The sequence below is a fragment of the Hypomesus nipponensis genome, chromosome 15 (genome assembly GCF_054491055.1).
Source record: "Hypomesus nipponensis isolate SF chromosome 15, ASM5449105v1, whole genome shotgun sequence".
Classification (NCBI taxonomy): domain Eukaryota; kingdom Metazoa; phylum Chordata; class Actinopteri; order Osmeriformes; family Osmeridae; genus Hypomesus; species Hypomesus nipponensis.
In genome coordinates this window covers 1,855,443-1,875,949 of record NC_140375.1, presented here as the reverse complement: position 1 = coordinate 1,875,949, position 20,507 = coordinate 1,855,443, and the positions used below count along the sequence as shown (strand labels likewise).

General features: G+C 48.8%; 1 protein-coding gene across 1 annotated transcript in view; it reads left to right on the top strand.

Annotated features, from left to right (window-relative positions):
* Positions 1 to 17,164, top strand: part of si (sucrase-isomaltase) — a 37,154-nt gene extending 19,990 nt beyond the window's left edge. Inside the window, exons 23-47 of the mRNA XM_084673731.1 lie at positions 117 to 290; positions 2,221 to 2,370; positions 2,743 to 2,949; positions 3,135 to 3,289; positions 3,826 to 3,994; positions 4,988 to 5,084; positions 5,760 to 5,872; positions 6,281 to 6,406; positions 6,542 to 6,670; positions 6,809 to 6,925; positions 7,021 to 7,083; positions 7,214 to 7,330; positions 7,466 to 7,556; positions 7,695 to 7,833; positions 7,978 to 8,111; positions 8,215 to 8,249; positions 8,631 to 8,747; positions 12,176 to 12,324; positions 12,461 to 12,545; positions 12,667 to 12,723; positions 12,873 to 12,997; positions 13,383 to 13,471; positions 14,283 to 14,332; positions 15,125 to 15,295; positions 16,834 to 17,164. Of these exons, the coding sequence (XP_084529857.1) occupies positions 117 to 290; positions 2,221 to 2,370; positions 2,743 to 2,949; positions 3,135 to 3,289; positions 3,826 to 3,994; positions 4,988 to 5,084; positions 5,760 to 5,872; positions 6,281 to 6,406; positions 6,542 to 6,670; positions 6,809 to 6,925; positions 7,021 to 7,083; positions 7,214 to 7,330; positions 7,466 to 7,556; positions 7,695 to 7,833; positions 7,978 to 8,111; positions 8,215 to 8,249; positions 8,631 to 8,747; positions 12,176 to 12,324; positions 12,461 to 12,545; positions 12,667 to 12,723; positions 12,873 to 12,997; positions 13,383 to 13,471; positions 14,283 to 14,332; positions 15,125 to 15,295; positions 16,834 to 16,929 (2,955 nt within the window). The 3' untranslated portion in view covers positions 16,930 to 17,164. The remainder of the gene's footprint in view (positions 1 to 116; positions 291 to 2,220; positions 2,371 to 2,742; positions 2,950 to 3,134; positions 3,290 to 3,825; positions 3,995 to 4,987; positions 5,085 to 5,759; positions 5,873 to 6,280; positions 6,407 to 6,541; positions 6,671 to 6,808; positions 6,926 to 7,020; positions 7,084 to 7,213; positions 7,331 to 7,465; positions 7,557 to 7,694; positions 7,834 to 7,977; positions 8,112 to 8,214; positions 8,250 to 8,630; positions 8,748 to 12,175; positions 12,325 to 12,460; positions 12,546 to 12,666; positions 12,724 to 12,872; positions 12,998 to 13,382; positions 13,472 to 14,282; positions 14,333 to 15,124; positions 15,296 to 16,833) is intronic.
* The last annotated feature ends 3,343 nt before the right edge of the window (positions 17,165 to 20,507 follow it).

Below are 20,507 nucleotides of genomic sequence, written 5' to 3'. Positions count from 1 at the left end.
CTCTCTCTCTCTCTCTCTCTCTCTCTCTCTCTCTCTCTCTCTCTCTCTCTCTCTCTCTCTCTCTCTCTCTCTCTCTCTCTCTCTCTCTCTCTCTCTCTCTCTCTCTCCCTCTCCAGGGCATACTGACCATGCAAGTGGTGCATTCTGGGTACAAGGACCCCAACAACCTGGTGTTTGAGAACATCACTGTTCTGGGTGTATCAGCCCCGCCCCTTTCTGTTTCTGTAGTCCACAACAACAACAGCACCCAACTGCCTGCTGTAAACTTCCAGTACGACACAGCCAAGAAGGTAACACACTCACACATGCTCGTCTCAAACTCAGCACACAAGGACATGTTCAAACTTTGAGTATGAGCACATTTCACCCAAGACAGGCTGCCACAGACAATAGGAATGGAAAGACCCCTATCCCCCCTCCATCCTCTTTCCATCACTCCCTCCATCCCCCCTACTATCTATCTATCTATCTATCTATCTATCTATCTATCTATCTATCTATCTATCTATCTATCTATCTATCTATCCATCCATCCCTCCCTCCCTCCCTCCCTCCCTCCCTCCCTCCCTCCCTCCCTCCCTCCCTCCCTCCCTCCCTCCTCTCCCCCCTTCTATCCCTCCCTCCCTCCCTCCCTCCCTTCCTCCCTCCCTCCCTCCCTCCCTCCCTCCCTCCCTCCCTCCCTCCCTCCCTCCCTCCCTCCCTCCCTCCCTCCCTCCCTCCCTCCCTCCCTCCCTCCCTCCCTCCCTCCCTCCTCTCCCCCCTTCTATCCCTCCCTCCCTCCCTCCCTCCCTCCCTCCTCTCCCCCCTTCTATCCCTCCCTCCCTCCCTCCCTCCCTCCTCTCCCCCTTCTATCACTCCCTCCCTCCCTCCATCCCTCCTTCTATCACTCCCTACATTCCCCTTACTATCTATCTATCTATCTCTCCCTCCCTCCATCCACTCCCCCTTCTATCACTCCCTCCCTCCATCCCTCCTTCTATCAGTCCCTCCATCCCACTTACTATCTATCTATCTATCTATCTATCTATCTATCTCTCCCTCCGTCCACCCCCCCTTCTATCACTCCCTCCCTCCATCCCTCCTTCTATCACTCCCTCCATCCCCCTTACTATCTATCTATCTATCTATCTATCTATCTATCTATCTATCTAGCTATCTATCTAGCTATCTATCTTTCCTTCCCTCCGTCCACCCCCCCTTCTATCACTCCCTCCATCCCTCCTTCTATCACTCCCTCCCTCCATCCCTCCTTCTATCACTCCCTCCATCCCCCTTACTATCTATCTATCTATCTATCTATCTATCTATCTATCTATCTATCTATCTATCCCTCCCTTCACCCCCCCTTCTATCACTCCCTCCATCCCTCCTTCTATCACTCCCTCCATCCTCCTTCTTCCACTCCCTCCCTCCATCCCCGTCTCTTGCTCTGCAACTGCAGCAGAGGTAGGCTGGGAGACAGGCCCTGACTGGCTCAGAGTCTAATGGCTGGCTGAGAGCACAGATTGATGCCATTTGTTTCAATAAGGTACGGGAAGAGACGGTTACTTCTCAAGGTTAGTCTGGAAGTGTGAAATATGACAGAATTTCTTTTTTCACGTTACCGTGGATAGCGATTTATGCCTGACTATGAATGTTACCGTGTGTGTGTGTGTGTGTATGTGTGCATGTTTGTACATGTCCATGTGTGTGTGTGTGTGTGTGTGTTTGTGTCATGTCTCATACAGTGACACACCAAGGCTAAAATGTGACCCAAGGTATATGATGTATGAAGATGCTCTCATAGAGAGAGCCAGTGTGTGTGTGTGTGTGCGTGCGTGCGTGCGTGTGTGTGTGCATTCTTGAATCCATTTGAACCCCCTCATGTTTGTGCATATGTAATCAGAATGTATACGTTCTCAAGGTCTCCCTGTTATGACACACACGCATGCACACAATGACTCTTGCCGTTATACCAGACTCAATTGCAGTGTGAAGGTTAATGGGACGTTGAGTCTGAAAACAGGTTAGAATGAAACACAGGTTCAACGTATACGGTCAGCCTTGGATCGGTTGTCATAGCCTTGTCAAGCTAAGCACCTTATAGGGACTGATTGTCCAACACACTCCAACTGCAATATGAGGAACGGTGACTTTGATGGTCACACGCAAAAGTGACACACGCACATGCAACTCTCTCTCTTTGTGTCATCCCCCCCCCGCCCCCCCCCCCCTCCCCAGGTGCTGTCTCTGCGGGGCCTGGCTCTGCAGCTGGGTGAGACGTACAGAGTCAACTGGGACCAGGTCCAGGCGGACCACCAACGCTTCGACTGTTACCCCGAGGAGGGCAGCGACGAGGCCAAGTGTCTGTCCAGGGGATGCATCTGGGAGGTGGGTGGGAGAGGAGCACGCACACACGGGGTCCAAACACACACATGCACACACGGGGCCCGAGCACACGCATGGAGACAATGGAAAAGCTTGAAGAAAAAGTAGACACAGATAGACACGTGGCCACAAACAGACGTGGCCAAACGCACACAAAAACGTACGCTCTCACACGTCATAACTCTGGGGTTTGACCCCTGCGCGGTGTCTCATTCACACACATTCTCTTTCTTGCAGCCGGACAAGCGCAGGCCTGTTACCATGTAAACGTACTCTCTCTTTCTATCCCTCCTCCTCTCTCCCTCCCTCCCTCTCGCTCCCTCTCTTTCACTGTCACTCTCCCTTTCTCCCACCCTCTCTGTCTCTCCCCCCCAGCCTTCCCACATAGACCGTGTTCCATGGTGTTACTACCCGGAAGACTACGGCTACACCACCTCCACGGTCACCGAGAACGAGGAGGGACTGACCTTTGACCTCACCCGCAACCCCAAATACCGCAGCAGCGGCCGGCCGGACTCCCCCGACATCAACACGCTCCGCGTGGAGATACGTTATCTCAGTTCCTACCTGCTCAAGTTCAAGGTAAGAGAGAGAGAGAGAGAGAGAGAGAGAGAGAAAAAAAAAGAGAAAGAGAGAAAAAGAGAGAGAAAGAGAGAAAGAGAGAGTGACAAGGATTCGGCCTTTAATTAGGAATGAAAGCCAAAATGAATTAGGATTGTATCTGCATGCACATGAGAGGATTTGAAAAATCACCCCCCCCCCTCCAGATCTACGACCCTGCTAACAAACGGTTTGAGGTTCCTGTGCCCCTCTCCGTGCCCCCCACTCCGGAAACAGACGAGGCCAACAGACTGTACAAGGTGGAGCTCAACGCTAACCCCTTTGGCATACGGGTCTACAGGAAGAGCACAGGCACCAAAATGTGAGGGGCCGTCGCACACTGATGACATCATCAAACAGCCACAGTGCTTTGACTCGAGCCTAGCCCGGAGCAAGCCTTTAATTTGGCAAACTTACAAACTCTCAATGTCTCTCTTCTCGTTCTTTCACGCACTATCTCTTCCCCTCTTTATTCCTCTCTCTCTCTGCCACTCTTTCTCTCTCTCTCTCTCTTCTTCACTCAATTACTCTATCTCCCACTTGCTCTTTGACACTTTCGCTCTCTTTGTCTTTCTCTCTCTTTCTCTCTCTCTCTCTTTCTCTCTCTCTCTCTCTCTCTCTCTCTCTCTCTCTCTCTCTCTCTCTCTCTCTCTCTCTCTCTCTCTCTCTCTCTCTCTCTCTCTCTCTGTCTCTCTCTCTCTCTCTCTCTCTCTCTGTCTCTCTCTCTCTCTCTCTCTGTCTCTCTCTCTGTCTCTCTCTCTCTCTCTCTCTGTCTCTCTCTCTCTCTGTCTCTCTCTCTCTCTCTCTCTCTCTCTCTCTCTCTCTCTCTCTCTCTCTCTCCATCCCCCTCCTCCTCAGTTGGGACTCAGCAGTGCCAGGCTTCACCTTCTCAGATATGTTCATCCAGATCTCCACCCGCCTGCCGTCTGAGTACATCTACGGCTTTGGGGAGACGGAGCACACCACCTACAGGCACGACCTGAACTACAACACCTGGGGAATGTTTGCCAAGGATCAGCCCCCTGGGGTACGTACACCAACACACGCACAATTCACGTTCACAATGCACAAATACATATGCAAACATGTGCACATAAACACGTGTACACCTGAACGTAAACAGAAACGTACGCACGCACAGACACACACGTGCTTTGTGTTTCTCTCGTACTCATTCACGCAGACACACAAACACACACGCACACACCACACGCCCGCCCCATTTGCAGTCCACCATTTCGAAGAAGAGAGCTATCAAACGAGTCTCTTCGGGAGGATAAGTGAAAACGCAGAAGACATCGCTGAGGTGACGTCAGATGTGACCGTACGTCGGCAGGCCAGTGTTGAGGAGTGCTTTTATGAAGCCATCTCAGTGATGTGTCCAGGCAGTCTGTGTGTACAGTGGACTGCTCCCATCAGCATTATCATGCTTTATTGCTGAGCTGTCATGACAATTCCACTGGGTTGTACTGTGTGCTTGCTCCGTGCTTCCGACTCTCAGAATTTCACTGTGAGAGAGTCTGTGTCTGTGTGAGTCTGTGTGTGTGTGTGTTTAACTGCACTGCATTTCATTGTGCGTGTGTGTGTGTGTGCGTGTTTGTGTGCATTAGATTGTGTTAGTAGCCACACTCTGTCATTAGTTGTTAGACTTTGTTAGTGGACAAGCTAATGACCTTTCATTCTCGACACACGCTATCGCGCCCTATCCGAGTGCCACACACACGCACACACACACACAAACTGGACCACTCCTGGAAGGGATGATTTCACACATCAACACTGGTATATAACAGGGCAGAGGATGATTATGGATGATGACGTGTCTCTCCATTATTCTTCATCCAGCCCTGCAGAAAACCCAGGGGAACGCGCACCCACACACACACACACACACACACACACACACCATACCAGCCTTTCTTAACGTTTTAACACATCTGCAAACTTGATTTCATTCTGTCCCTCGCTCCCTCCTTCCCACCACCTCTCCCATGCCCTACCCATTCTACCTTGTTCACAGTATAAACTGAACTGTTATGGGGTCCATCCGTTCTACATGGGACTGGAGCCCTCTGCCCATGCACACGGAGTTCTGCTTCTCAACAGCAACGCCATGGGTGAGGATTTCTCTCTCACACACGCACACACACACACAAATACACGCGTACAGACACACACATGCTCTCACACACACGCACTCACACACACACACCCAAACATACTCTCACACACACTGACTTACCACAGCACGTCACCTTGTCTTTCAGACACACACTTTTACACCCACACGTCAGTTCTCATGCATAGACCCATGGAAGTATATTTATGCATGAATGAGTGATTCCCATATTTTACCATATGTTCCCCTGAGACAGAATGTCTTAAATAACTTGACGACTACGCCACATGCATTTAGCACCTTTCTTAACTCCTCTGCATCTGAAAATCATACGCACCCCATACCCACACCCACGCACACAATCACACACGTCGCCTGCAGAGACAGATGACTCTGAGAGAATACACAGCGGGTTGTCGTTCCTTCCGACATTTTATCTTGAAATGTTGAGGTTAGCACAATTGGTGGCAATTTTCTCTCCCAGTTTCTCCCTCTTCCCCATTTTGGCATTGAATTCCCCTTTACAAACGTTTTGAAATCTCTGGCTTCTTTACATATCATCTACATACACAAATAAACACACATAAACACACACACACTGTCGCTAGGGTGGTAAGCGTAGTGTCCAGTGTATGTGTCCTGGTGTAAAGTCTAACCTGGTAGTGTGTTGCAGACGTGACATTCCAGCCCACCCCAGCACTCACCTACCGGACAATTGGTGGCATCTTGGACTTCTACATGGTCTTGGGACCCACCCCAGAACTCGTGGTCCAGGAGTACACTGCGGTGAGTTAGTGTGTGTGTGCATGCTTATGTGTGTGTGCCTGCCTATGACTGTGTGTTTTGTTGGAAGATTGAGCCTGTGTGTTTTGTCATGTGTACATGTGTGTGTACGTGCGTGTGTTTGTGTGTGTGTGTGTGTGTGTGTGTGTGTGTTTTGGCTGGCTCTAGGCCCTTGTTGATGGACTATAGCAGCTGGGAGTTCCTCGCTTCATTGCCCCCTCATCTAGCCAATCTAAACACACACACACACACACACAGGTACACAACCTTGGACAAAAACACAGAGATTCATACACACACACTGGTACACTATCATATACAAACACACACACACACACTCACACACTTTGCAGCCGTCCCTTTTTCTCTCCCAGAAAACTTTCTTGCCTTGTTTTTGTTCTCTCCTCTCAGCTCATTGGCCGTCCCGTGCTCCCTGCCTATTGGTCCCTAGGGTTCCAGCTCTGTCGCTATGGATACGCCAATGACACAGAGATAGCAGACCTCTACAGAGACATGGTTGCAGCAGGCATTCCCTACGTACGCGCTACCAAAACACACACACTCCTCAACACACAAATAAACAAGGCATTGCCCACATCAGCTCAATCAAAACACACACACTCCTCAACACAGCTTTCCCTAGGTAACCCCCTGACCCTTGAACCCTGACAGGATGTGCAGTATGCAGACATCGACTACATGGAGCGGCAGCTAGACTTTGTCCTGGACAGCCAGTTCTTGGGTCTGCCAGCCCTGGTGGACCGCATGAGGGCAGAGGGCATGAGGTTCATCTTCATCCTGGTGAGGTCACTTTCTTGTGTGTATGTGTGTGCGTGTGTGCATGTAGGTGTGTGTGTGTTTGTGTGTGTGTGTGGGAGAAACAATGATGACAAATGTGTGGGTGTGTTGGTTTGTATATGTGTGTGTGTGTGTATTCAGGACCCCGCCATCTCAGGAAACGAGACCGTCTCCTACCCCGCCTTTGAGCGCGGCTTCACCGACAACGTCTTCATCCGATGGCCCATGGAACTTGGCAATGAAATCGTCTGGGGCAAGGTGATGAGGGAGGACAGGGAAGTGGGAGGAGGAGGAAGAGAAGGAGGGGGAGGAAGCTGCAATGACTCTGTCTCTTGATATGTGGTTTTCTCCAGGTGTGGCCTGATTTCCCTAATGTCACTGTCGACGAGTCTCTCGACTGGGAAACTCAAGTTCAGGTACCTGGCACTTCCTCAGTAAAGCTAGATATTCAATCATTGAGCAGGACCGGATGATACTTCCTGATTTGGATCCAATAAGCAGTGAGGAAACTGCTCTTTGTCTCTCTGTCTCTTTGTCTCTATGCAGAACTACAGGTCCTTCGCAGCCTTCCCTGACTTCTTCCGGAACCAGACTGCAGTGTGGTGGCAGCGGGAGATTGAAGAGTTCTACAACAACACCATGAAGTTTGACGGGATCTGGATTGTGAGTGGCACTGGGATCTAGGACCAAGAACCCTTCCCGGCTGCACACACACACAGACACACACACACACACACACACACACACTATCCTTCTCCAGGGTACTGAACCTGATGGTCTGTCTGTGTGTTTTTGAAGGACATGAATGAGCCTGCCAGTTTTGTCCATGGAACAGTGGGAGAGGTCTGTAAGGGAAACCAACTCTTGGAACGGCCTCCCTATATGCCACGTAAGACACACACACACACACACCAATCATGCAGAAAATCATCCACTGCACATTGCATCGGTAATAAGACTGAGATTGCATGTGCTGAGTACATACAATAAATATAATATAAATGTGTGTGTGTGTGTGTGTGTGAAGCTCTGGAGTCAAAGGAAAGGGGTCTGAACCACAAGACTCTGTGTATGAACAGTGAACAGTTCCTAAGTGATGGCACTCCAGTCAAACACTTTGATGTCCACAACCTCTATGGATGGTCCCACACCAAACCCACCTACGAGTGAGTGTGTGTGTGTTTGTGTGTGTGTTGATTGCTACATTTGTGTATGGATGTGTGTGGTCCTCATCAGTTCACTGCATGTGTGTTTGTGTGTGTATCAGTGGTGTATGTGTGTGGTAACACAGATGACCCTCTGCCTTGCAGTGCCCTCCTGAAGGTGACAGGGAAGAGGGGCATTGTGGTGACCCGGTCAACGTATCCATCCTCAGGAAAATGGTCGGGTCATTGGCTAGGAGACAACAATGCCAGCTGGGATCAGCTCTTCAAATCCATTATAGGTGTGTGTGTGTGTTTCAAACTGTAGGTTTGACGTCCTCGTAAACCATAGAAACACGCTTGTGTTTGTGTGTGGTCAGGTTTAAGTTTCTTTCTGTTTCGCAGGCATGATGGAGTTCAGTTTGTTTGGCATTCCTTATGTAAGTTTCTATGACCCCACATGTTTCTTAGAGCAGGAATCTGTCATCTCCTCCACGTATAGACATGGTGTCAAGTAGTATAACGCTTTAGCGAGTATTCAAATCAATAGATAACAGAGTAAACTCTGTTGGCTGTCTCAATCTTCTCTCTATTCTCTGACTCTCTCTCTCCCTCTGTCTGTCTCCTTCCTTTTCCCTTTATCCCTCTCTCTCCCTCTATTATCTCCCCATCTTCTCTCCATGTCATCGTCCTCTTTCCCTCTCTCTCTCTCTCTCTCTCTCTCTCTCTCTCTCTCTCTCTCTCTCTCTCTCTCTCTCTCTCTCTCTCTCTCTCTCTCTCTCTGTCTTTCTCTCTTTCTCTCTCTGTCTCTCCTCTCGCAGACTGGAGCCGACATTTGTGGCTTCTTCAACCGTCCTGATTATGAGATGTGTCTTCGCTGGATGCAGCTCGGAGCGTTCTACCCATACTCCCGCAACCACAACGGCAAGGGCAACCCTGTGAGTCAGCCTGCACACTGTGCACACCAACACGCGCACACACATGCACCTCCCACAGACACACACGTCCGCACGAATACCCGCCTGCATCCATACACTCATACTCCAGCTATTCCTTTGTTTCTCTCCGTCTGTGTCTCTCCCTCTCTGACTCTGGGTCTGTGACAGACACACACAACCTGTCTTTCTCTTTCTATCCTTTACTCTTTATATATGTCACACACACACCTTGTGTTCAGTAGGACTTGCTCTGCAGAGTAGTGTGGCGGTGGCGTTCTCTGCGACGGTGACCTTTGCGAGTGTTGGAACACATCTGACAGAATCCAATAACGGGCGTCCGGCAATCGATCTGGCGGAGCTTGATTTCCTTGCACCCGCGAGTTGGAATACAACACCCACAGAGTGGCGGGGTGTGTGTGTATGTGTGTGTGGAGTGAGATATAATTGAATTCCAAGGTGATCTAAGGCCCACTGATTCACACACACCGCACACACACACAACCACAATCATTTCATAATGGCTCGCAAATGGGTGTTCAAACGAGGAGAAAATTGAGCGAAAAGTACACTCCACAGGAGACAAGGAGGTGGGATAGGCAGGGGGTTGGGGGGGGGGGGGGGTTTGTGAGACGTGTATACAAAGAGAGGCAGTTACAGGTGCCTGCATGTTCCCATGTAAACTATGTGACAGTTTGAAGGGTGAGTGAGAGCAGGTGGAAGGTGGATGACAGGGAAGGATGCAGTGAAGGAGGGAGGGAGGGAGGCAAGGAGGGGAGAGAGGAAGGGGGGAGGGAAAGAGGAAGGGGGGAGGGAAAGAGGGGGAGGGAGGGCAGGGAGGGGAGAGAGGAAAGGGGGAGGGAAAGAGGGGGAGGGAGGGGAGGGAGGGAGGGAGGGAGGGAGGGAGGGAGGGAGGGAGGGAGGGAGGGAGGGAGGGAGGGAGGGAGGGAGGGAGGGAGGGAGGGAGGGAGGGAGGGAGGGAGGGAGGGAGGGAGGGAGGGAGGGAGGGAGGGAGGGAGGGGATAGGTGTGTGTGGAGGACATCCAGACACTGTCACTTGTTAGTATTTTCACCACTGATGTGATAACAGAACACCGTATTAACACTGAATACAAAGCAGGGGTCAGAAAGAGAGAGAGAGAGACTGAGAAAGACATGTTTGCAATCTCAGAAAAGGTGTGTATGTGTGTGCATGTGTTTGTGTTTATCTGGAGAGTGGGTGCTCCCTCTGCTGTGTTACAGGAGACTGCTCGGGCTGATCATCCAAACAGTCAGACAGGGTTAGAGGACTGTTCTCTCTCTCTCTCTCTCTCTGTCTCTGTCTCTCTCTCTCTCTCTGTCTCTCTCTCTCTCTCTCTCTCTGTCTCTCTCTCTCTCTCTCTCTCTCTCTCTCTCTCTCTCTCTCTCTCTCTCTCTCTCTCTCTCTCTCTCTCTCTCTCACTCTCACTCTCTCTCTCTCTCTCTCTCACTCTCTCTCTCTCTCTCTCTCTCTCTCTCTCACTCTCTCTCTCTCTCTCTCTCTCTCTCTCTCTCTCTCTCTCTCTCTCTCTCTCTCTCTCTCTCTCTCTCTCTCTCTTTCTCACAGACACACACTCACGACCCTTTCATCAGGTCTCATCTTCACCTGCTATTCCCCCCAACTGGAATGTCTCCTGGGAAGCATACACAGCAGAGTTAGGGTTGAGTCATCACCCAGCTGGGTGTGTTTCTTGTGTTGGACTTTATGTGAAGTCACCATAATGTAACTTTGTCTGTGCAAGTTTGTCTTTTTGTGCAGTTGATCAATTGATGACTCGGCACGTGTGTCGGTGTGCGTGTGCGTGTGTGTCTTTGATGGTGTGGGTTCACATGTTTATATAATCAAAATAGCTCCAGTGACACGCCCTCTGCCCGCCCACCCTACACACTCAGTACAGTTTCTCTGTCCTGCCTCTGCACAGACTGGCACTCTCTCTCTCTTTCACACACACACACACACACACACACACACACACACACACACACACACAGAGGCAGAGAGGGAACAAGAATTTTGAGGTCAATGAAGTTTCCAGAAGAAGTCCCACTTTTGAATCCAGTTTTCAGACTACCTTCCAGGTATGACCCATGAAGCTACCCAAAGTCATAGTGTAGCTGACCTTGTTAAAGTCTTGACTGCTTAATATGCCAACCAGAAACCAAATGGAATCATTGATAAGCATGGTAGTTGATGCCTGGAGAATGCAATGCCGTGGGTCTCTCAAGCTTGATAAATGCAATGTTAGTTTTTTCTAAACACATTTTAGAATATGGTAGATGGTGAGTTTTTCTTGTTCTCTCTCTCTCTCTCTCTCCCTCCTCCCCTTCCCCCTTTATGTTGCCCTTATCCCACAAGAACACACACACACACGGACACACACTAAGCTGGGAGCAGATTAGTAGCCACCCTGCACCTTCAATTAAGTGAGTTAATTATAGTGCTGTGGGCTAAGGACGTCCACACTGAGGGTACAAGCTGACCCTCAAACACACATGCACGTACTGTACATGCATACACACACATGCTGTGCATGCACACACACACATACTCATGCACACACACAGACACACACACACACTTACCTGCCATGGCAAGCCAGCATTCGCAGAGAGGAGGAAGGAGCCAGGCTGACAGAGATTCCCCAGTCTCGACATGATTATAATAGTGGACAGTTTTTTTTCTCCCGGAGATGAAATGATCAAATCAGACGAGTCATGGTTCACCACGTAATGGATCTGTGCAGTCTTCCTGCTGTACCTGAGCGCATTAAACAAACCAGTGCCCTGAGGGCTGCAGCTGAAGCAACCCAGCACTCTCTCCTGCCCCTCCTTTGTTCTTATTCTCCAGCCTCATTTGAGTTTTTTTTTCTGTTTTCTGCACTTGAAAGATAGACACCCCTCCACACACACTCACAAACACACACACACACACACACAGCCCTAGTATAACTGGTTCCAGTGGGTCACATCTGCTTTGCGCTCAACTGCATTTGAGAAACTGCTTTGCTCGTGCTTATGTGTCTGTCTGTCTGTGTGTGTGTGTGTGTGTGTGTGTGTGCGCGCACATGTGCTTGCCTACGTGTGCGAGTCTATTGTCCTCATTACAGTATGTTCCATAAACTGAGCTATATCTGAACAGAGTGCGTCCCAGTTCGGCTGAGGAACACCAGTGTGCTTCCTGCCCTCTCTCATGCTCTCACTCCAACATAAGTGAGACGACGCATTAGTCGCGTCCCCATAACTACACCGCCACAACACGACTGACTGAAGCACTTGAGTGTATTACATTTACACTTGTGCATTCACTGTAGCACGGGTTCAATGTTAGGATGTCTCTTACAATCTTTGCCGTGTGTGTTTGTGTGTGTCTGTGTGTTTATGTGCATGTGTGTGTGTGTGTGTGTGTTCTACAGAGACAAGACCCGGTTGCCTGGGATGATGCATTTTCGGAGGCTTCTCGTGACGTGCTAAACATCCGCTATACGCTCCTTCCCTACCTCTACACACTCATGTTTGAAGCTCACACACAAGGAAGCACTGTGGTTCGACCCCTGCTGCATGAGTGAGTACACACACACACACACACACACGTGCACACACGATCATGTAGAGACAGTATACACCCGGGAAGACACACACACAACACACACACACATCCATTACTCTCATGTATGACAGTGTTTGCGATGCTGTTCCAGGTTTGTGAATGACAGACAGACCTGGGACATCCATAAGCAGTTCCTCTGGGGTCCAGCTCTACTCATTACCCCTGCTCTGGATCTGGTAACACACACGCACTCACAGATGCACCTACAAATAAACCCATTCAGGAGTCCTCTCCTGTTGAACTGTCTGAGAATAATAAGTAGTGATTTAGTCCTGAAGCTGTGTGCTTTATCGACAGGGGGTCAGGGAGGTGAAGGGATACGTTCCCGATGCTCGATGGTATGACTTCCACACAGTGAGTCACACACACACACATTATACGAAATAATGCACATACCCTGTAGTTAAAACTTTATTCATTCAAACAATGAGCAATGTGTGAAATAGGAGAAATATTTTTGTCTCCTCCTCTCCTCCTCCTCCTCCTCCTCCTCCTTCTCTCAGGCAACAGATGTGAAGATAAGGGGCCAGATGGTAACCATGCCAACCCCTCTTAACCACATCAACCTTCATGTGAGGGGAGGCTATATTCTCCCCTGGCAGAGACCAGAGAACAACACATTCTACAGGTGTGTGTTTGTTTGTGTGGTGTTTGTGTGTGTTTGTGTGTGTTTGTGTGTGTGTGTGTCAGTTCTTTGTGGAGTGGCCTTCATTAGACTGTACTTGGGGTTAGTCTTACCAAGGCAACGTGCATGTGAACTGTCCTCAGACAGAGGTATAAATAAACTCCCATAGTGCACTGCAGCTGATATACACTTGCCATTGTCCTTCAGCAGTCTGCACCTTCACCTTCTCTCTCCCCCCTCTCTTTCTAATTATCTATCTTTTCCCCCTCTCCTGCTCTCTATCTTTCTCCCCATCCTCTCTCTTTCCCTCTTCTTGCTCCATCTCTCGCTCTCTCTTTCTTTCACTCCCTCTCCCTCGCCCTTTCTCTCTTTTTCTCTGCTGTCCTAGTCGGAAGAATCCTTTAGAGCTAATCGTTGCCCTGAGCGACAGTGGGACAGCTCAAGGTTCACTGTTCTGGGATGATGGCGAGGGGATTGGTGAGTACTGGACTGTTTGAAGTGTGTTTGTGACTGTATCTTTTGTTAGAAGTGTTATTTGCATTAAGTAAGAAAGAGAAAGAAAGAGAGAGAGAGAAAGTGGGGAAGAGAGAGAGAGAGAGAGAGAGCGAGAGAGAGAGAGAGGGGGATGGCAAAGAAGAGGAGTGACAGAAACTATTACTGTAATGCCTCTCGTCTCTGCCTGTAAATATTCTCTCCATCAATCACTCTTTTATCTCCTCTCTCAGTCTCTCTGTCTCTCTCTCTCTCTCTTCTCCCATCTGTCTCAATCTGTTCCCCCTTCTCTGTCCTCTTCAGTCTCAGCCCTCTCTCCCTAAATAACACTCACCCTTTCCTTCTCCCTCCCTCCTCCTCTCCTCTTTATATTTCTTCCTCTACCTTTCTATGTCATTCACATTTATACTTCCTTTGTTGCTTCATGTCCAGTCTCAATCTTCCTCCAATTCTCTTCCCTGTTTTAGTAATATTTCACAATTCATGCTGCAACCACTATCCCTCTCTCCAACAATCTTCTCACTCCAACACACACTCTCTCTGTCTCCCTCTCTGTCTCCCTCTGTCTCTCTCACACTCTCTGACACTCGCTCTCTCTTTGTATATTTCACTATCTCTCTCCCACACTCTCTCTGTCTCTCCCTCTCTCTCTCCCTATCTCGCTCATACTCTCTGACACACTTTCTCTGTATCTGTTACTATCTCTCTCACACACTATCTCGCCCTCTCTCTTTAGCCCACCCTCCCTCCCTCCCTCCATCTCACAGTAATCCATCTCATGTCTTCCTCTCTCCAGACACCTATGAGAAGGGTCAGTACCTGCTCACCTCCTTCACGGCCTCCTCGGTGAGTCCATGCATGGTGTACCTCCAGAGCTTTAGCCCCAGGGGTCAAGGGTCACGCACAACCAGTCTCACTAACTGACACGCATATGGATGGGCAGAATCTGTGGTTCCACCCCACTGCTTACACCTGTCAGTTCAGATCAGATCAGTGGCGTTTCAGAGAAGGGTCAAATGAAGGGCTTTCCTCAGCAGCTTTTGTGTTGTTTTTCCCAGAGAGTGGTCTGACCGTGTGTAACCCTCCATAAGGCACAAGTAGGTTGTGTGTGTGTGTGTGTATTTGTGCATGGTTGGACAGAAACTGAGTCACCACTAGGACTAATGGGAATAGCCAAGCCCACCCTCTCTGCAGCCAAGTGCTGCACAAACACACATATGCACACACACACACGTCACAAACACGTTACAAACACACAATCACGCAAGCCCATATAAAGGCTCACGTACACACACACACACACACACACGCGCACAGTCTTTGACAAACATCTGTGGCTGTCCTCTGCCTAGCATCAGACCCATTCCAAAGCAATTTCACACTGCGATAAGGCAGACGTACGGTCTCACTGCCAGTAAGAGACGGAGTCTCTGGTTTCTGTGTGTGTGTGTGTGTGTGTGTGTGTGTGTGTGTGTGTGTGCAAATGCCGACTGTTGGCTATAGGACATGTTGGAGGTCTGTTTTTTCAATATGAATGTTGTTTCAGTCCTGGCATGGAATACGTCCCCTCCCAACCCCTTTCTCTTTCATTCACTCTTCCTCTCTCCCTCCCTCCTCCCTGGTCCTCCTCTCCACCAGAACACCCTCTCCAGTCGGGTGGTCCACAAGGGCTTGTCCCCGGCTGACCGGCTGGTCCTGGGCCAGGTCAAGGTGTGGGGGTCTGGGGCTGTGCCCATCACGGAGGTCATACTGCAGGATGAGACGGGCACGGCACAAAATCTGACCCACAAGCACAACACCACCACGCAGGTACGTTAAAACACCACTCACACACACACACACCGAACACAACACACACTAACGGCTGCTTCATCAATTCTTTTAGCAGAAAGCGTAACCTCCAATGAGTCCATGACCATTCAACACGTTAACTTAATATTAACCCACCTCATCTCCCAGCCCCCGTGGCTGTGTCTAATAGCTCTGAACACTGCGGTCACCTTGCAGGTCTAATGAATATGAGCTATGGGTGGGAGAGCCAGCCAGAGAGGGTCACAAGGGTGCATCTCAATCCACTTAAGTGGCCTCCTCTCATTTTGGTCCTCTCCTTGATCTCCACTGATTGTGAAAAATACTGTGCTGGTGAGAGGTGTGTGTGTGTAGGCGTGTGTGTGTGTGTGTGTGTGTGTGTGTGTGTGTGTGTGTGTGTGTGTGTGTGTGTGTGTGTGAAGAATCTGCTTTCTCGTTCTCCCAGATCAGTGTGTTTGTTCAGTTGAGATCAGGGATATGCACAGGCAGTGATGTGTACAGACAATACTACGAACAGGCAATGGTGTTGTTATGTACGGCAGTGGTACGTGCAAGAGCTGATTTACAGTCCATCTCAAGACAAAACCAATCAACAGCAGGAGGAAGCAAGAGCAGGAAAGTCAGTCAAGCCCAGACTAGGTTGATTATTCTGATGCTAATGACATCATCTGACTGTCTGGGTGACTCGTGCATGTCGTCAGCCACGCCAACATCCGCCGGTAACCCATAGAAACCCCAAACAGCCGTGTTTTGGAGGGAGCTGAAGAGGTAGACTCATTTCAGGGAATGAAAGCACAGACGTAGACCTCGTCGAGGCAGAGTGCGTCTGGATTTGAATAAGTGGTGTTTCCGAGCAGACCCATCCATTCATCTGCGCCGACATTCACAGTGATTGTGGAGCCACTTCACATGGCCATGCTGTTTTGCATGTCAGTCACCACGCGTGAGGCAGGGGGAGGGAGTGCTGACTGTCTCTAAGCGTGTCCGTATTGTTAGCAGCCTTTCACGCGTACATACACGTAGACTACAATCATGGATGGCATTCTGTTTGCCATGTTTTTTGTTGTTTTCCAGCACGAGAAATGGGCCTGTAATAACCATGATTCGGTCTCTGAAAGCAGTGCAAGACTGTAAACACACACTTAGCCATTGTCCTTGTTCCAAGACATCATGAGAGTAAAATGGAGATAACTGAATGAATGGTAGACATGCTCTAACAGTTGCTATTCTCAACTGCACGACTATAGACACACACACCCACGCACACACTGACTTACACGCTCACTGTCTGTTCATGCATCCTCTGTCAGTCTCAGGACATTGGGATTGTGTGCGAGCACATGTGTGTGTGTATGTGTATGCCCATGAAAATGCCTGTGAGCCTCTCTCTCTTTTTTTCTCTCTCTCTCTCTCTCTCTCTCTCTCTCTCTCTCTCTCTCTCTCTCTCTCTCTCTCTCTCTCTCTCTCTCTCTCTCTCTCTCTTGTTTTCCTCTGTGTCTCCCGCCCTCCCTTCATCCTGTGTTTCTCTGGACCTCCAGGAGCTGATTGCAGACGCCAGCACCAACCCTGTCTACGTTGATCAGGTGTTTACCATCACCTGGAAGACCAGCATCAGACGGCGAACACCTCAGTAGAACGCTGTCGACCAATCAGCCTGGGAGTGGGAGTGGCCTTCAAACACGTCACCGTGTCACTGAGGATGTGCTGGAATGGTAAAAGTCTGTAATCAAGAGGCTGTTTTTATTAGCTCCATTTGCGACTCTGTCTCTGGGCAAGCTGCCGTGCTGGCTTTGGGGACATGCTCGTCCAGCTCTGTTGAAAAGCGTTTTCTGTTTCTCACTGTGGATCGTGTGATGTAAATAAAGTGACGGGAGTACAATTCTACGACTGTGTGGTAGGTTGTTGTGTGACTTTGGAGTCCTGGGTTTCAGAGAGCGAGACTCATTCTCAAGATAGACTCTGCTGTACTACATGGGATGAAAGAAGGGAGGAGAGAAGGAGAAGAATCGATGGGAGGAAAAGAGAGGATGAGAGGGAGAGGAGGGGAAGAGAGGAGGAGAGGAAGAAGAGAGAGGATGGGAGGGGGAGAAGAGAGGAGGGGAGAGAGAGGGAAAAATAGTTGTCCAATGAGATGTCCCTCACAAGCAAACAACCGAAGAGGAACTAAGTGCCTTCACAACTTAGTGTGTGTGTGTGTTTTGTGTTTGTGTATGTGTGAATGAAATCAGACATTAATTGTGACTCTCTCCTGCGGCGAGCAATCTACCTGTGCAAGAGTCATTACCCCCCCATATAACGTTACAATAATCAATTATTCATTCTGCAGTAAACATAATGATATCAATTTAGCCATGGGGACCTCAGATTGATTTCTGCTCTTATCGGCAGTGTGCATCTGCATGTGAGTGTATGTGTCTGTGTGTCTGTGTCACCCAGCCCTGTCTTTGCTGAAATGCCAATGTGTGATTTATCCAGACCAAAGTAATCCATTTTGCACAGCCTGTCTGTGAGAGAGGGATCTGCAAGCCACAGGATAGCCAGACAGTCTTAATTGAACAGGTGATCTGACTGTGCTTCACTTCCTGCAGGAAATCCCAAATCATTATCCTTTCAGTCAAGCACACACACACACACAAATGCACACATACAGTATTCTCACTCTATATGTTGCTAACCTGAAATGTCAAACAGCCTACGAAAAGTACATTCAAACCTTCTACGTCAAACAGCAGCGCACTCATATTACAGATTGTGCTTATATAATGCTATGGGAGGAACACAGTTTGTCATTTTTATGAACACGAATAGGCCTCTGCAGTAACGCTTGGGATACACACTCATCCGAGGAGCCACTGGGTCACTGCAGGAAAGAACTTCGCTATGAGAACTTAGCTCACTCGCTGCTTATTAAATGTCCTTAAATCTATGGAGACAATACAAGTGTACGGCCTATGTTTGCACCACAGTGAGGAAAGAAGCGTTATCTCACCAGACGATGTTGTATGTTGACTGAACAGCAAGAACAATTTGTCTTTGTTGTTGTGAGTGAACGACAGACGAGCCGGAGATAAAAGGAGAAAACAACAAAAGAATGGACCAACATGAAAGCGGGGAGAAGCACTCAGACCACATCAAAGTGTTGCAGTGGAAGTTGGGCCCACTCTCTAGAACTTATCGTCCCTGACACGCATCTGTGTACACAACCCTAGACATTGTGTTTATTCTGCAAAGGGTTATGTGTGTGTTCATCATTTCACATACACACACATGTGACTTCCTTCTTGCATAAACAGTTGTGACATTGCCTCAGTCAGAGACCGCATTGTCAGAGGCAGGACGGAATGAGATATCAGCACACGGGTGGATTTGTGTGTGTGTGTGTGTGTGTGCTTGTGAGTGGTCGCTGCTATTACAGTAAGCTGTCAAGGGCTCTGTCATCTTCCATTCTGTTAATTGACAATGACGTGAACTGGCAAAACCACAGGGCCCAATCCTGAGAGAGAGAGAATGGAGGAGGGAGATTGAGGAAAAATAGAGGAAGAGAGAACAATATATTGACTCCGTTCTTCAGCACTCCTACCACACACACCCAGACACACACACACATGGTGAGTGAATGGCAGCACAGCAGTGAGAATCATGGGCAGGACAGCCAATCTAGAGATTCCAGTGGATCTCTAACTCAGTCTGACAGGGAGGGTAAATAACTGTAATATTCAATAACTGGCTCATCTACTTAGTGTCACATTGTGAATGTATGAGTTAGTGTGTATATATGTATTTGTGTGTCTATAGTACGTGTGTGTACAGTTTGTGTGTGTGTGTGTCTATAGTACGTGTGTGTAGGCCCCCCCTACACACACGTACTATAGACACACACACACACGCTATCTTTAACAATGAATTTCATGAAAAGTTCCAAAGAAAGAAGAGAAATATTCTCCTTTGACATCATTCCATTTCTTTTCTCTATAACAGCTCAAAAATAAACTAATTTTGAACAAAACTAGTTTTTGAAGGTCATCTCTTTTCTGCTTTTGCTGAATTGTGTAAATGTTCAGCTTATTGTTTTATTAAACTCTGTCTCGGATACCAAGATAATTCTTCATTTCAAATGGAAATCAATCTCTGTTTGCGCTATTCTTGGCTCTTTCTCTCTTGATTTTGGGGCGAGAGATAGAGAAGTAGGAGATATTGTCAATTCAATGCAAATCTGTCATAGTGGTTCACAAGGAGCAAAATTGTTGGACGGCTTTGTTTTGAAATATGAGCATTCACAGATAGACTGTAATAACTGTAGAAAATATGATTGTTGTTCCTTTTCTTTTCTCTCTTTTTCTCTTTTCCTCTCTGCTGCTCTCTCTGTCTGCCTTCAAGCAAACACACGCATGCACACGCACCCACGTGCGCATGCACATTGAGATGCGTCTGTCTTCCTGTCAGCGTGTGCAGAGTTACACCTCAGACAGCCCAATGACACCCTGTCTCGCCAAATCCTCACGACCAATTTCACCGCATGACACACACACTGAGACATGCGCTCACACATACGTACGTGGTTTCGCCGTCGTTGGTGCACACTCTCCCTCAAAAACACACACACACACACCTACAGACACAATCTTACCTGATAGTCACGAGCCATTTCACATTGTGACATTGGAGGCTTAGCTACCCAATCTTCTCTTCACCTGCCAATGGTACCACTCACCCCTGGACAGGAGAGGACAGGAGAAAAAACAAGGGGGAGATGAGAGGAGACGTGAAGAGCAGAGAAAAGAGAGAAGAGAAGAAAGGAGGGCAGAGGGGAGGAGAGGAAAGAGAGAAGAGGAGGGCAAAAGGGAAGAGAGTGAAAGGAGGAGGGAAGAGGAGGAGAGACGGTAGAGGCAGAGGAGAGGGGGCATGAGAGGAGAAAGATTTGTTAAGAGTTGTCGTAGTTATGAAACATGCAGTAGAATCCCATGACTCTAGGTCAGAAGCCTCCAGGAAACCTTCTGATTGGTGAATCAAAACTTGGTGGGTGACATGGGAGCTTTTAATTGGATGGTCGGGTCTAGGTTGTAGATCTCAGTAGATCTCAGGACAGATTTCATTGAGATGCCAGAAAATTGGGATGGATAGTGCCTTTGGGTACAGATCCACAACCAGTCACCTTACACATATCCAGTGATTAAGAGGACGGATGCCATGCTGGTCTGGGATCAGCGTCCGG